Source organism: Magnolia sinica, chromosome 19 (assembly GCF_029962835.1).
Source record: "Magnolia sinica isolate HGM2019 chromosome 19, MsV1, whole genome shotgun sequence".
Classification (NCBI taxonomy): domain Eukaryota; kingdom Viridiplantae; phylum Streptophyta; class Magnoliopsida; order Magnoliales; family Magnoliaceae; genus Magnolia; species Magnolia sinica.
In genome coordinates, this window is record NC_080591.1 from 22,694,281 (window position 1) to 22,710,145 (window position 15,865).

Below are 15,865 nucleotides of genomic sequence, written 5' to 3' on the forward strand. Positions count from 1 at the left end.
ATTTATGTTTTAGATTTTCATTTTAGTATTTATTTAATTATGTTCAAGTAATTAATTAGTGAATTATATGTATATATGATTAGATGAATGTTAAGAATTAATAGTTAATACATTTCATACATACATGTAGATTAATATTTATATACTAATTGATTAATTAAAATATGATTTATAGTGTATGCCATTGTATTCATTATTAACTTTGAAGTCTTAATATTAAATTGATATAATTAACTTCAATACATATATCAGTTTAAGTAAATAATTATGTATTTAATTGGTAAAAAAATATCTAATCTTAGTCATACCCTCTGAGGTATGATCTTCTTTTCATGTGTTCGTTAAGCCTTCGGGCTTAGTCGCATCATTTTACACCGTTTTACCAAGCTGTTCACTTTTCACACACGTCGGGCACAGCCGACGAGAGAAAGCCACCGATACTTGCCCTGTTGCACGTACTGGCTCACCCGATGAACGGCCTGGATTGCGAATCACATCTTTAACATCTCTCGTCTCATCCTCGCGCGAATCGCTTTATCATCACCGGTCTCATCTCTTTCGAATAGAGAAAGGAGAAGATATTAAGATCAAACAATCTCATCCTCTCAGCCAGTCAAGAGAACTCCCGATAAAAGAAAAAGAAAATTATTGAAAACCCCCTCCCATGGCTTAAACCTTGCAAAAAAACCCCTCCCCATGGCCTCAATTGCCACTTCTTTTGGAATTTCATCCAAACCCCGCATTCCCTCTTCCTTCTCCATAAAATCTCCGACCCTTTTCAAAGCTCCTCATCTCCATCTATCCACTCACTTCCGAGGTCCTTCCAGATCCTCAAGCCCTAGAATTCTCTTCCCTGCTATCAGAGCAGGCATTCAGATTCCGGATATAATCCGGCCTCGAAATGGTGTCGAGACGGATAAGCTGCCGTCGGATGTCCGCAAGCGAGCGATGGATGCTGTCGATTCGTCCGGAGGGAGGGTCACGATCGGAGATGTCGCGAGCCGGGCGGGATTGAAGTTGGACGAGGCCGAGAAGGCTCTGCAGGCGCTTGCAACTGATACCGGCGGGTTCTTGGAGGTATGCATTGGATGCCTTGCTTAGGGTTTTCGGAGAGTTTACAGAAGTTTAAAAATCAGAACTGAACATGCAGAATTCGATTTCCTTTCGTGTTTGATTCGGTGGAATTTGCGCGCGCCTGCTTTGGTTAGGTTTATGTGTTGTTGCTAGGGAAACTGTATGAGAGGAATGTTTCAGTGCAATTTCTGCAACGTAAGTTACAGTACACTGACCTGCATTTGGACATGCGGACTGTCAATTCGGTCCAGCCCACTCGCTATGGGCTGTTGCAATACAAAGATCGCACTGATTGGATAATCCAATCCATCCGATCATTCTCTTAAATTGGACAGTTAAGATTGTTTATGCAAATTAGTTGAATTGTCAGTTGGAACCATCTACTCAGTCCATACATATGGTTCCCAAGAATCACTTTAGTCAGATGATCCTAACACAAAGAAGGCCAAAATTCAGAAGGTGCAATGAGCTGATTGCTGTGATTTTAGCATGGTGGCCCTACCAAGACTGCACTGGACCAGATAGACGGTTCAGATTTGTTGATTGGATTGCCCATTTGTAGAAGTGACTGCACTGTAACTAATAGTGCAGTGGCTAAACTGGTGAACCTCAATGTTACTTTGGCAAATCATAACATGCACACTGTGGATGTGGCATACATCCAGCTGATTCAGATGATCCAAATGCAAGAGCCGACAGTGGATAGGCAATCGGGCATAGTCCTAAAAATGCATTGACTGCACTAACTGCTGGATCAATGGATAGTTTTGGTTGAAATCAGACTTTCTTTTCAACCATCCAATAAAATGATTAGAATCATGCTATTTTTGAGATTTTTGGTTGCCCGTTAACGTCAGGGTCCACAACTAGGATGGTTTTAAGTTTCAGATTGAAGTTCATATATGCCTTTTGTAGCAGTATATAGTGGGTATCCATGTATCATCCACATTAAATTCCAGAATATCGTATCTTTTTGTTGTTTGGTGTGGAAAACCAAGCTTGGAGTGCTGATTCATTAATATTTAGGGTGGATGTGAAGCATAAATTAGACTTATTATCCCGCCCCCCCCCCCCCCCAAAAAAAAAAAAAAAAAAAAAAAATCAATTTGTACTCTATTGATTGTGTATTGAAATCTGCATAGTTTCTGGTTCGTTGGAAGGTATTCATGCTATTGGGTGTTTGAAGGGGTACAATGGTGAGGGATCTTCATGTATTTGTGCACACGCTGCCACTAATTGAGCTTCATCCTTCTTCCCTTAGCATAAAATTATGCTAGAAAAAAAAAGCTTTGCCATGCTATTGGCATTTGAACACATCGAAAGGAAACATGTCCTCTTCATGCATTTGTGCAGGCTTTGCCCCTAGGTTAGCTCTAGCTTTCTTTTCAAAGCAATAAACTATACGGACGAAAAAGTTGACAATGCATTTAACTGGCTTAATGGCAACAGAGAATTCTAAAGAATTACCTAACTTTTAAATTGAAAGGGAATGTAGAAAGTAATAGAAGTAGGGCTATCAATGGGCCAGGCTGGGCTGTTGGCTTTCGGGCTTGCGTTGCCTTGGGCTGGGCTTGGACTAGAGTATTTGGCCCGAGGGACAGGCTCAGGCTTAAAATTCAGGCCCATTTCTCAACTAGGACAGGTTCGGATTGTGTACAACGGCCCATTAGCCTGGCCAGAGTTTGGCCCACCTGGCCTATTAGGGTTTGCAAGGGCAATTTTGTAATATACACCATATGTAAAATCCTCATTTACTCATGTTATTGCTCCAACCCACGCCTACGCCCCCCATCTCCCTCTCCCCCTCTCTCTCCACACCAACTGGACCAACCCTCTGGCTCGGGCCCAACATAAACATTTCTAGTCGGGCTCAGGTTAGACTATCTTGGCTTGGCCCAGGCCTAGCATAGGCTTGGGCTGGACTATCTTGGCTCGGCCCCGGCTCGGGTTAGGCTTGGGACTATGTTAAACAATGCGGGCCGGGCTTGGGCAGAGCTTGGCCTGACCCTAACTTGGATTACTGATACCGCTAAATAGAAGTTTGAGCTGGTGTTCAAGAGCCTCCCTAACCTATTTGGGCACCTCCAACTACCATCAGGTTGAAAAAATAAAAGTAAAACCAAATTGAGGGTAGCTGATGCATGACAAACTAACCACTCGCTCTAAAAGCTCGAACTAATAGAGTATGGCGAATCAATCCCTTTATCTCATAGCCTAGGCCCCACATCCCATGGGTTTAGGACCTTGGCTGAACCCCCATTGTGGGCTCCACTTCACATGGGTACTGCTTCACATGAGCCACCCGCCTCACACAGGTGAGGCCTGCCTCACACAAGCCACCCACCTCACACGGGCCGCCTACCCCTAGTGTGCCCTTGCATCCCACAGGCCACCCCACTCGAGCCCGGTGTAAAAATGCCCTTGCATTAGTAGGGATTGCTCAATACATAAACGGAGAAGAAGCATTGTATCCATATTGCATTGATGCCCTATTTAATACTATCGTAAACTCTGCACTATCACGGTATCATAGTCGACAATTATATTATGGCTTCTGAAAGTATAGATTGTTTATTTATCAACATCTTTGTCATGTACAACTTAAAAATGCACATTTTTGTTTTCTAATATTTGTGGGCTCTTTGAAGTTTTTGATTTCATGAATGCAATCTTCTTCAAGATGGTATTAACAGGTTTCAGATGAAGGCGATGTGCTTTATGTTTTTCCAAGGGATTATAGGTCAAAGCTTGCAGCCAAATCTTTTAGGTTGAAAGTTGAGCCTTTGTTTGAAAAATCAAAGGTACTAGTAGTCCATGCTTGTACTTTTGAATTTGTTTTGCATTTATCACATTAATTGTTGTAAGAGTTAAACTCTGTACAGAAGTGCATATTGTAGCTAAAATCTCATTTGCAGGCTGCAGCTGAGTACTTAATCAGGGTTTCATTTGGGACCGCACTAATTGTTTCAATTGTACTTGTTTATACAACAATTATTTCTCTTCTTTCAAGTAGAAGGTATTCTATGTTGACCTTGATACTTTAATTCCATGTACTTCCATAATCTTTTCTTTATAAGCCGCCTACGATGTGTATATTTTATGTACTCATCTAATCTGGTTTTAATATTGCCAGTTTTCTCCTTTCTTAGAATCATTCCACTGTTCTTAGTTGATACTTTTGCACGGTAAAATATTGACCTATCATTGTGACAGTGCTTCTTTTTGTTCATGGTAACAGTGATGAAGATAATCGTGGAAGACGTGGAGGAAGATCATATGACTCGAGTTTCGCTGTTTTCTTCCGCCCATCTGATTTATTTTGGTAAGATCCAACAGAATCATGGTTCCTGAGCCTTTTAGTTTATTTATTTATTTATTTTAATTTTAATTTTTTAAATAAGTTAAGATCTCCTCAGCTTGAATGCTGTTGTTTGAAACATAATAGCATCTATCAATTGATGCTGAGCATTTTGATCTCATTATCTTCTGTGGCTGATTTCTAGACTGCTGGTCGACTTTCTATAATTGATTGACTGAGTTGTGCTAGTGGTTCATGTTTTTCATGGGTCAAGAAGCAACAGCAAACCACTTCCAATGATCTTATCTTATATTAATGAATTAGTTTCTATTTGCTATTTTGGTTTCAATTTTTTATTTCTTGCTACATTTTCCCTTTCTCTTTCTCAATTGGAAACTTTGATTAAGTTACCTATCCGTGCATAGTGATCATGCACATTACACAAAATAAAATGCTGATGTCCATTCTACATTAATAGGAAGAAGAGATTTACTAGTCGCATGCACACCTTACCGGCACCGGTCATGCCAACCCGGGAAATATGTGACAGAGCAAAAGGAAGCCCCCACTGTGAAGATGAATATATGCAAAAACCAGGATGGTCCCCTCATCAATTGGATGCCCCTATACAAAACGAGTGGATGGCTTAAAAAAATTCCAAGTTCCCGTTCAAACATACAATTGTGGCCTGTCTTATGAGTGAAGCATCCTGGTTTTGAGTATGTTTATCCTTGCAGCGAGGGCCACCTTATGCACCTTGGATGTCCCACAATCTTACAGGTTGGCAGCAAGGTATTTAATAACCACAATGGTGGCCGTAACAGCCACCGCTGTTACTGTTGCGATACGGGCCATAACAGCTGTTATGGCCTTAAAAAAAACCTGTATCAACCCCGTAACAGACATGTTTTCCCTAACAGCCATTACAGCCCCATAACTTGTAACGGTTCCCACTTGCCACAGTTACTGTTACATAACGGCCGTTATGTAACCATTTTTAATACCACGGCTGGCAGGTCTGCTGTGTGAGGTGCTAGCACATCTCCAGGAGGAATTAGTTAAGCCTATAATCATTCATAAACCTGATTAGATAAGTAGATGTCTAAAATGAAATGAGTCGGTCATATAGTCGCACGAAGCGTGAAGCGAAGCGGCAACAAATTCAGGTTCGGGAGCGGGGAAGCGTCTCTTTCAAAATGTAAATAAGTATACATAGATAGGAAACATGAGCGAGATTCTGAAGCTGGGATTGGAAGTGGTGGGAGCGGCACCTTGTTAGAAGGATCTTGCAGGTCTCAGTCATAGAATGTTCCCTCTCACATGGATTTCTCCTTTTGGTTTTTCAAAGGATGGTTATTTCTTTTCAAAAAAGAAAAAGAAAAAAGAAGAAGAATTTGTTCTTCATCTATCTTTTTGTCATACATGAAACCATGTTTCGTCATGTGGAGGAAAAAAGAAAAAAAAGGAGAAAAAAGAAATGAAGGAATTCCCCTGGCTTATGCATTTGGATGCTGGATAGTGGAAGAAAATGTTCTCCAAAATCGGGATCTGAAATATCCAAGTAATTCTGAGTTCAAATATCATGGTAGGATGTGTTCTTTTAAGAGAATATAACAATTGCTTCACATATTTTAAGTAGCATGGGAAACTGATTTGTTCCTTTGAACCAGTGCTTTTTTCCCCCCTTCTCATAGTTCATTGACTCTTTCATCTGATTTATTATAAAGTTCTCAGGGTTACGTTCATGTGAGATTCTGCTGGTCGTAGCATGATGGTGTTTTCTACATGACATTTGAAGCAGTTCATTGCCGCATGTAAACTTGTTGATCGAATGGCTGATGCTGTGCCCTAGAAGTCCGTGGTATCCTTGGTGGGCCCATTTTTGTTTGGTAGAGTGATCTAATATGTGGAAGTAAAAGATAAGAGTCTAAAAGACCTTGAGCCCACATGAATAAAATCATGTTGCAGCTGGATACAATGTTTTTAGTATCGATTTGTGCATGGTATCATCATGCCTTCGAGAATAAGAAATGTCGTGAGATATTTCAAGGGATATCACATGTATCACGTGAAGTATTGAAGTCTGAGGGAACAATGTGGAAACTTTAGGAAAATGGTGGAATTTTCGATGAAACTTCAAGGGATGTTAAAAGACATGATTACACATTAGAAAAACTATGCAGAATGTTTGCATTGCCTAGAGGACAGCTATGCACTGTTGGCCATAAATGATGCAACTATATTGATGGTGTTAAAAAATGGTTATGTAACAACCGTAACAACCTTTATATGATACGGGGCTTGATTCAGGACAATTAACCACTTGCTCTAAAAGCTTGAACTGATAGAGAATGATGAATTAATCCCTTTATCTCATAGCCCGGGCCCCACATCTATGGGTTAGGTCCTCAGCCGAACCCTCCTGTGGGCCCCAAATCACATGGGTTCTGCCTCACACGGGCCGCCCACCCCGAGTGTTCCCCTAAATCTCACAGACCACCTCACTTGAGCCCGGTGCGAAAATGCCCCTTCATTAATTACCTCCGGTGAGGAGTCTTGAATGCGAGATCTCCTGCTCTGATACCAATTTGATACAGACAATTAACCACTTGCTCTAAAAACTCGAATTGATAGAGCATTGTAAATTAATCCTTTTATCTGATAGCCCAGGCCCCACATCCATGGGTTAGGTCCTCGATCGAAACCTCATCGTGGGCCCCAAATCACATGGGTTCCGCCTCACACGAGCCACCCACCTCACACGGGCCACCCACTCCGAGTGTCCCCCCACATTCCGCAGGCCACTCCACTCGAGCCCGGTGTAAAAATGCCCCCGCATTAGGGTTGTAATGCCCGATTTGAAATAAAAGGCCCATAGTGGGCTGATACATTTTTTCCTGAAAGGTGCATTGGAAGCATGAATCTTCACATTGGGAATTATTTCCTCTCTGATGCTTCTTTTTCTTTTTAGTAAAATATTCTCTCTCTGTCTCTCATACACACATACACACTGTCATCAAAGTTATGACCGACTTACTAATAGGGTATACGGTTATGATAGAAACAAAGGGTTTTTAGTAAGGTAGATGATGTCATCATTGACATCATTTCTTGATGACAATCGCAATGGGACTATAGGTCTTGGTATTTACCAAAAGGACGGGTTGGAGTTGCTGTTTTTTTATTTAGGATATTTCGTGAATTTTCTTCGCATTTCTAGAATATTTTTTGTGGGTTTCATGTAGAATCCCAATTTTGGGACGCAACTCAAGTTTTTTGAGTTCTTATTTGATCAGATCAGAAGCAGAAAGGTTTTAGGACTGTTTATATGACTGTTTAAGGGTAGGGATTTAGTGACCAAGGGCTAGCTTTTGGTTTATGGTTTCTATTGTTTTGGATTAAAAAGAAAAAAAGATGTATATCACATTTTGTAGCAGTGTTTTAGAACCAGGATTAAGTAGTAAAAAAATCTAGCATTAGGTTTTCGGTTTAATGTTTTTATTGTTTTGGTATTTAAAAAGGCTTGCTTGGCTAGAAGTCGAAGGTTTTGTAGAAAAGGTGGTTGAATGGTGATCTTCGATGCTAATGCTAAGGAGGAAACTGAGGTATTGTCGGAGGAGGAAAGATCATGGCGAGAAATCTTTTGTGCAAAATGCAATGCTAGACTTTGTGAGGATGAAATCAAATGGAGCCAACATTCTCAGGCTCTGTGGTTGAAAGAGGGGGATAATTTCAATGACTAGTGCTAGAGCAAGATCAAATAAGATCAAGTTGTTAATTGTGGAGGGGTAAAGGGTGGTGGGTAGGGCAAAGGTTTGTGATGCGATAGTTCGTTTCTATCGGCGACTCCTCTCGAGGGAAGGATGGAAGAGGCTGGCTCCTGACAATCTGAAATTTCCCTCGCTTTCTTTGGAATCGGCGGATTCTTTGGAAAAGGCCTTCTCAGAAGAAGAAATTAAATGGGCAGTGGCGGAGTTGTGATAAGGCCCATGGGCTGGATGGTTTTCCAACAGCGTTTTATCAAAGATTTTGGGAGGTCGTAAAGAAGGATGTATGTGCCTTTATGAACGAATTTCATGGGAAAGATTGCATCGCCTTGGAATTGGGGGTGACATTAATAGCGTTTTATTCCAGAAGAAGGATGGAGCTGGCCTGAAAGCTTATGGAATTTTAGGCCCATTAGCTTATTGGGAAGTAGGTACAAGATTCTGGCCAAGGTGTTAGCTTCAAGATTCCGGGTTGTGTTGGGTGAAGTTATCTTTGAATCACAAGGGGCTTTTGTATAAGACAGACAAATAGTAGATAGCTTCTTGGTGGCAAATGATTGAATCCACTCTTGTATTAGAGAAGGGTCAAAACGTATAGTTTGTAAGCTTGATATTGAAAAGGCATATGATCGTGTGGATTGTGACTTTTTGGATTATATGCTCAAAATGTTGGGATGTGGAATTAAATGGCGAAAGTGGATCCGGAAATGTGTGAGGTTAGCAAAGTTCTCTATTTTGGTCAATGGATCTCTGAATGAATTTTTTCAAGCTTCTAAAGGGCTGTGGCAAGGGTATCCTCTCTCTCCACATTTTTTTGAGGTGGTTATGGAGGCATTGGGAAGAATGTTAGATAAAGGGGTAGAGTTGGGGGTAGTAAAAGGTTTCTAGGTTGATAAATCAGAATATCATATTTCCCACTTGCATTATGCGGATGACACCTTGTTATTTAGTGAAGTAGATGCGTCTTACATTGAAAATCTCCGATCGATCATTATTTATTTTTAGGCCGTTTCAGGTTCAAAAATCAACAAGAGCAAAAGCGAGATACTGTGGGTGGGGGTCTCGAAGGAGTAGCTGAAGATTTTTGCTCAAATGCTTGGTTGTAGGGTGGGCTCTTTTCCTACGATTGTCTTGGTTTCCCGTTATATATTGGCAGACCATCGAAGCATCTTTGGGATAGAGTGATTGAAAGATTCAAGTTGAAGTTATCTCAGTGGAAGACCCGTCAACTATTGTTGGGAGGTAAAATTAATTTGATTAAGTTGGTCATGTCCAATCTACCAGTCTATTATTTGTCTTTGTTTAAGTGCTTGAAGTTGGTTCTGGAAAGATGGGATAAGCTCAGGAGGAACTTTTTGTGGAGTGGAGGGGGAGACAGTCATAAGTTTCGTCTTTTGAAATGGGAAGAAGTGTGTAAGCCATGGGATAAGGGAGTGGGTTTCAAGAAACTGGTGGAGATGAATATAGCATTATTAGGAAACTAGGTTTTGGAGATTTGGGGTAGAGGTGGGGTCTCAATGGCGAGAGCTATTAATTAGAAAATATGGGCTGGAAGAAAGGAGGTGGTGGATTAGGTCGTCATCGTTATACAGGGCATTGCACGTATAGAAATTGGTGGCCTCACTAAATCATTAAGTATGGGAAGGGGTGGGTTTTTTTATTGGGGAATGGGAAGAATATCAGATTTTGGGAGGATAGATGGGTGAGAGATTTTAAACTGAGTGAGGTTTTTTCACAATTGGCGGGGATCTCGGCTGAGGGGTTGAGGGTAGCTAGTTTCTTTTCATTAGTGGGAGAGGAGGTAGTATGGGCCCTGCCGTGTAGGCGAAATCTGGGGGACGAAGAGGTCAAAGAGCTCATTCAATTGTTGGAGCTGTTATCAAAGATAATTCCGGTTCTCTGACCTGGATTCTACGAAATGGCTTCAGGATAAGAATGGTGTATTCTCAGTAAAATCATTCTATATGTTTCTTAGTGGGGCCATCTCTAGGTATGGGGTTTGTTTGACTCGGTTTATTTAGTGGTATGGTGCTCCTCCAAAGGTGGCAGCTTTTGCGTGGCCTGCGGAGGAAAAAGGTTCTACACTAGACAATCTACGAAAATGAAGCCTTATTCTCCCGAATGTCTGTCTAATGTGTATGCAGGCCGAGGAATTGGTGGATCACCTTTTCCTTCACTGTTCTTTCACAAAGAGGTTATGGGACAATTTCTTTATTCTATTCGGAGCGCTATGGGTGTTACTGGAATTGGTTGAGAGTTTCTTTCTCATGTGGCTTGGTGGGGGTTTATCGAAAATGGGGAGAAAAAGTTTGGCATTTGTGCTTGTTAGCGGGCATATGGGTCTTATGGCTGGAAAAAAATGATCGCTGTTTCAGGAATTGTAAAAGTAAGGTTTTTCAGGTGTTTGGTAAAAGCTAAATCTCTTGTAATAGAATGGGCTTTGTCTGCAAAGTTTTTAGTTTCTTTTCTGCTCTCTTGGGGGGATTTGTAGCCTGATTGGGCCTGTATATTTGTAAATTCTGAGCTTCAGCTTTTGTGAAATATATTATCATCATTTCAAAAAAGAAGAAGAAAAGGATGCCTTGGAGCGAGGGGCTCCTTAGATTATCTTTGAATGGTAGGTATGTGTTATGCTCTTCCTTGTATAATGTAATATTTCTTGCTTCTTTGCTAATAAAATTACACTTAAGGATAAAAAAGATGCGTGACATGTTTTTTCATGGCATTATCTTTCTTTTGTTGGAATTTCTCCAAGTGCGCTGCTTTTATGCTTGGAAAATTTCTTCAATTCTATAGGGCAACCTCTTGTTTGGTTGAATTTCTTTCTCGATTCTATTCCAGTTGGCAGATATGCACTTTTGCTTTATTTATTTATTCGTTTTGTGAATTAGAGGTCTGATTGCATAATCAACCCCGGTTTGTTAGAGTTTTCTGTTAGAATTTGAAGATGTCTTTAAGTTCTGGTGGTACAAATATCTTGTTTAGTTTATATATTTTTTTTCTTTGAGAAGATAACGGAATTTGTTTCAGCCAAATTATTTAGTGTGAGTGAAATGAACCCCCAACACTGCGTGACAGCTAACACCATCTTAGCCAACACACCAGCTAGACAATTTGGCAAATTTTCTTAACAGGCTTCATGAAAGGCATTTTGGTAGGTTGATTGAAGATAGGAGAGTGGAAATGGTTGCCAAAACTGGCGATTTGTCAGCAATATCCTTATTCTTGGTGCTTATGTCAGGACTTGACGTGTCTCCCCCTCTTGTGCTGAAGTTTGGTAAGAGTCAAAATATTTGCTTGGGTTGCTATGTCAAACAAAATTTAACGTTGGATAATCCATATAAGTACAATATGTCTTCCCCAATGTGCTTTTATGTACATAAAAGAGGATTCTGTGGACTGCCTGTTTATCCATTGCACAGTGGCAAAGAGATTTTGAACTTTTCCATTGCCTAAAGTTGGGATCTCTTGGAACTTCCATCAGGGAATGGCTAATGGAATGGTGTTCTGGGCCATTCAAAGGTGAGATAGGTTCTTTGGAGGATGGCATTTTTGGGGCTCATGGGTATTGGGGAAGGGGAATAAATAGAAGATTTTTAAGATAAAGTTGCTTCGGAAGAAATCTTAAAAAGAAGGGATTCTCTACACAATCATCAATTGCGCATTGGCAAGATAGGACTTACAAGGGTGTTCAATGGTGGAACTTTCGGCGGATTGGGTTGGGGATTTGGAAGATTGAAACCAGCTTGGGCTATTCGGGATCTTTGGGTTTCCCCTTTGTCTGTGTTTTTCATTTTTCAAATTTTTTTTTCAATTTTTTTGGGTAATGTGATGGCTAGTTGGCAGAATGACGAGAGGGTCCTTTTCTGTGTTGGCCATTGTAGGCTTTGTTTTCTCTACTTCTTTCCAAGTGAAAGAAAGTAAAAAACAAAAGCCAATTCCCACAGTTTGCCACCACATTTTTGCTCCTGTCAACTACATTGCTTGATTCACTTTCAGTCACGACTTTCTGGAAAACTTTGTTCAGAGATGTGAAGGCTTTTCTTAAAGAGAGTGCCAGGGGGGAGTGGGATTGAAGTGAATAAGGCCATTACCATCTCTTTAGTTAACTTTTTTTTTTCCCTATATTTTAGCTGATGAAAGTCCACTTTTCTTGTGTTTATTGGTGAATTAGAGTTCAGGTTTGCGAAATTAGCCCAAAATTTGCACCAAGAAGCATTGATTAAAAAATGGTCCAAGAAGCCTCATATACTAACTATCAGCATGGAGTTGATCCTTGAAATTCGGTGGAGAGAGGGCACAGAATTGTCATCGGTTGCTCTGTCCACCCGAGCAGGACTCTTTGCCATATTGTTGGGTTGAAGTAAATGCATGCCATCGGGTTGAAGTAAATGCACGAGTTAAGATTCTTATAGAACAACAAGTTTTAGAACTGAATAATTTAATTGTTAGAGCTCGCATCAGGTTAGTATAGGTCATCAATCCCTTGACATCAAATGCGTGAGTTTTTTATGCTAGATTTCTTTCTATGTTATGGTAAAACCAGTATTGTGATTTGGTCTGAATCTATTGATTAATTCTCTTGCAATTGTGCACTAATAACTTGAAAATGTAAGGAATTATAACTTTCTTAATGTTCTATATATAATAGAATTGCTATGGCAGGTACTGGGATCCATACTACTACAGAAGGCAAAGGATAAGAACAGATGATAGGATGAACTTTATTGAATCTGTAAGTCTTGATTCAATTGGTTTGTTCCTTCTCCTTTTCTAATTCTGAAGTGCAATGAATTGTATGTGTAGGTTTTCTCATTTGTATTTGGCGATGGGGATCCAAATCAAGGAATTGAAGAAGAACGATGGAAGTTGGTAATATTTGAGCCCTGAGTTCAGTAGTCCTTTTCTTTTGAATAGCGTTTGTCCAGTTTTAATGTTTTGATTTCTGTAGCCGCTAGGTGGTAAAGTTATTCTCGCATTTGAGAAGCCTCTGGGGTTCTTAGAGGAGTCTTATGGAACTTTAACGAATGGTCTTCGATCCCTTCTATCTAGGATAGTTTAGGGCTGGGTTTTTGCCTCTTGGAGAGGTATTTGTGGGTGTTTTTTTTTTTTTTGTTTGTTCCCTTCTTTTGTTTAGGTGTTTTGGGCGGGTGTATGGTTTGTATAGTTCTTTCTTTTCGGTTTGCTTGTTGTTCTTTTTTGTTTTTCTGTTTTTCTTTCTTCAGCTGCTGGTCTTAATAAAATTTGATTCATCTTTCAAAAATAAAAATAAAATAAAGTTATTCTCGCATTTGATATTATTATTATTTTCATTATTTTTTTGTTTTTTTAAAGTGTTTTCTTTATCTGGTCAGTACATAAAGCTCAAAAAAGTTGGTGACTCGGGGTTAGTCTGTATTTTATATCTAGTAGAGATATCCAAAGAGTTAAAAGCTGCCATTAACATACTAGATTATCTAAAGAAACCAGCGAACAACACTGCAAATCCAAAATACTCCCTTTTGTTTTCAGCTATCTGCAATCATTATGCATTTCAAATTCTATGCAAATTCACTTGTTTATAAATTGCAATGCCAAACTGCAATGCCTGTATGCATATTAAGTGCATTCCAATCACTAATATCTGCTCCCAAATATTGGTTGGTTGCATTCTGGTATAGAGGCAAATTGGCTGTTCTATAATTGTTTTAAGCTGTCTGTTGTCTAGTCTAGAATGGAGTTTCATATTTGAGTGAGTTCATTGTCAAGTTTGTGCTTCTAGGGAGCTTTTGGTTTCGGAAGAAGTATATCAGATGTAAGATTTTTTTTTTTTACCGTAATCTTACCAAATTTTCTTCCCAGGGTCTCATGGTTGCTCTTTTCATGCCTTTTTTTTTTTTTCCGTAGCGCAGTAGCTTCTCAGCACAGTATTTATGTTATTATTAGTTGCAAACAAAATTGGCATCTGCCTTATCCCAAGATTGAAATTGGATGCATCCAGAATCTACTCTATTATTATGCAAGGCATGCCATTGTTTAAGCTTGGATGAAAGAGCATGTTTCTAGTCTGGTGTGGACCTTCCTGTGCAGAAGTCCTAGGAAGTATGGCATGCCTACACTGAGTTATTCCCCATGACACTCGATTCTACTTTTCTGTTAGTCATTTCTACATACATCTTGAGAACATAAGGGGTTTAAGTACAGTGATCCGTTAATTTCTATGTTCTCAGATTCAATCTCTTTTTTCATAAATATTTGTAGGTTGATTATATTTCCATATACTATTGTCACAAGCTAGAATTCTCAAATGCATTTTTTGAATTTATATTTATGCTCTTGACAAATGTTTATGCATGGCCTTTTTGATATTGCAAAAATACCCACGGATTATTCTCATATACATTTGATTAAGTGTTTGTCATCTTAATCCATTATTGTTCTGTTATCTGTGTAACTCATTAATTGTAATAAATGTGTGTAATAGACTGTTAGATAGCATTTGGTTGTAATCAACTTCTGAAATAATCTATTATATTGTGCCTGTGGGAGTTTTATGCTCTCTTTGCCAGACCCCAGCCTGGATAAATTAGGAGGGTTGTGTCAGGATGGCAGCTGGCATCAAACTTATGCCACAGCTTCCAACATGAATTCGAAGAATATGACATTCCAAACCCCTTGATAGAGTGGAATGGCGGAAAAGGATTCATGTAGCTGAAACCAATTAGTTGGGATAAGGTTTAGATGATGGTGATGATTTTGCCGTGTCATTTCTTTTTCCCTCCTGGGTCCTTACTCTTACTTGGGTGGTAGACTCTCAGGAGTTTCAACACCGGGTCAAGGGTTCGAGTACCCATAGGTGGTGAAATTTCACTACGGCGTGCGTGTTTGGGGTGTGTGTGCATGTGTAAATTTAAAATTAAAAAAAAAAAAAAATCTTTTTCCCTCCGTTGACAGTGGATTATTGGCCTTGAAATTGTTTTGACAGATAGGACAGTACATAGCTTCGAATGGAGGTGTTGTCACAGCAGAAGAGCTAGCTCCGTATCTTGATGTATTGCCGATTAAGGAATCTATGGTACGCTGATCACGTTCCCTCATCTTCCAGTTGGACTGAGTTTTGAACAATAAATGTGTGGTATGCTGCCAACAGAGATAGGAGCAAAATTTAATCCCTGAGTCATGGTTTATGCATTGACATTCACCATTGCTTTCTTCTTCTTCTTCTTTCTCAACTTCAAAGCACTGTTTTTTCTTTATAAGTAACTTCAAAGCATGATTGATGCAGAGTCCTTACTCAGGGCTCCGTGGTAGACTCGCAGGAGTTTCAACACAGAGGTCATGGGTTTGAGTACCCATTGTGGTGTGTGTGGGTTTTAAAAAACATATTTCTACTCCCTGATATTATTTATAATATCCCCGATATTATCCGTAGCTCCAGCTTGGCGATACCGATAACACTGGTAGTAGCAGAAATTTCAGGTATTTGCGATATATCATAAGTGTCGCCAATGTATTGCCAATATTTTTGACTGTGTAAATTTCAGATGTTGTTTGTATTGCCAATATATCGATATTGCTAGTGTATCACCAATATTTTCAATTGTGTAAATTCCAGATGTCACGTGTATCGCTAATGTATCGGCAATATTTTGATAATATTGCCAATGTATTGATATCGTCAAAAATATGTCTATTAAAAAAAATTCCGTTTCAAAATTTTTTATTGGTGCATGGTTGTATGATGAAA

The 15,865-nt window shown here is 39.6% G+C and overlaps 1 protein-coding gene across 1 annotated transcript in view; it reads left to right on the plus strand.

Moving 5' to 3' along the window:
- Nucleotides 1-576: 576 nt before the first annotated feature.
- The window catches only part of LOC131234858 (uncharacterized protein At5g03900, chloroplastic), a 30,071-nt gene continuing 14,782 nt past the window's right edge, over nt 577-15,865 (plus strand). The window contains exons 1-7 of the mRNA XM_058231841.1: nt 577-1,077; nt 3,768-3,875; nt 3,990-4,090; nt 4,313-4,396; nt 12,805-12,874; nt 12,946-13,011; nt 15,104-15,193. Coding sequence (XP_058087824.1) covers nt 697-1,077; nt 3,768-3,875; nt 3,990-4,090; nt 4,313-4,396; nt 12,805-12,874; nt 12,946-13,011; nt 15,104-15,193 — 900 coding nt within the window. The 5' untranslated portion in view covers nt 577-696. The remainder of the gene's footprint in view (nt 1,078-3,767; nt 3,876-3,989; nt 4,091-4,312; nt 4,397-12,804; nt 12,875-12,945; nt 13,012-15,103; nt 15,194-15,865) is intronic.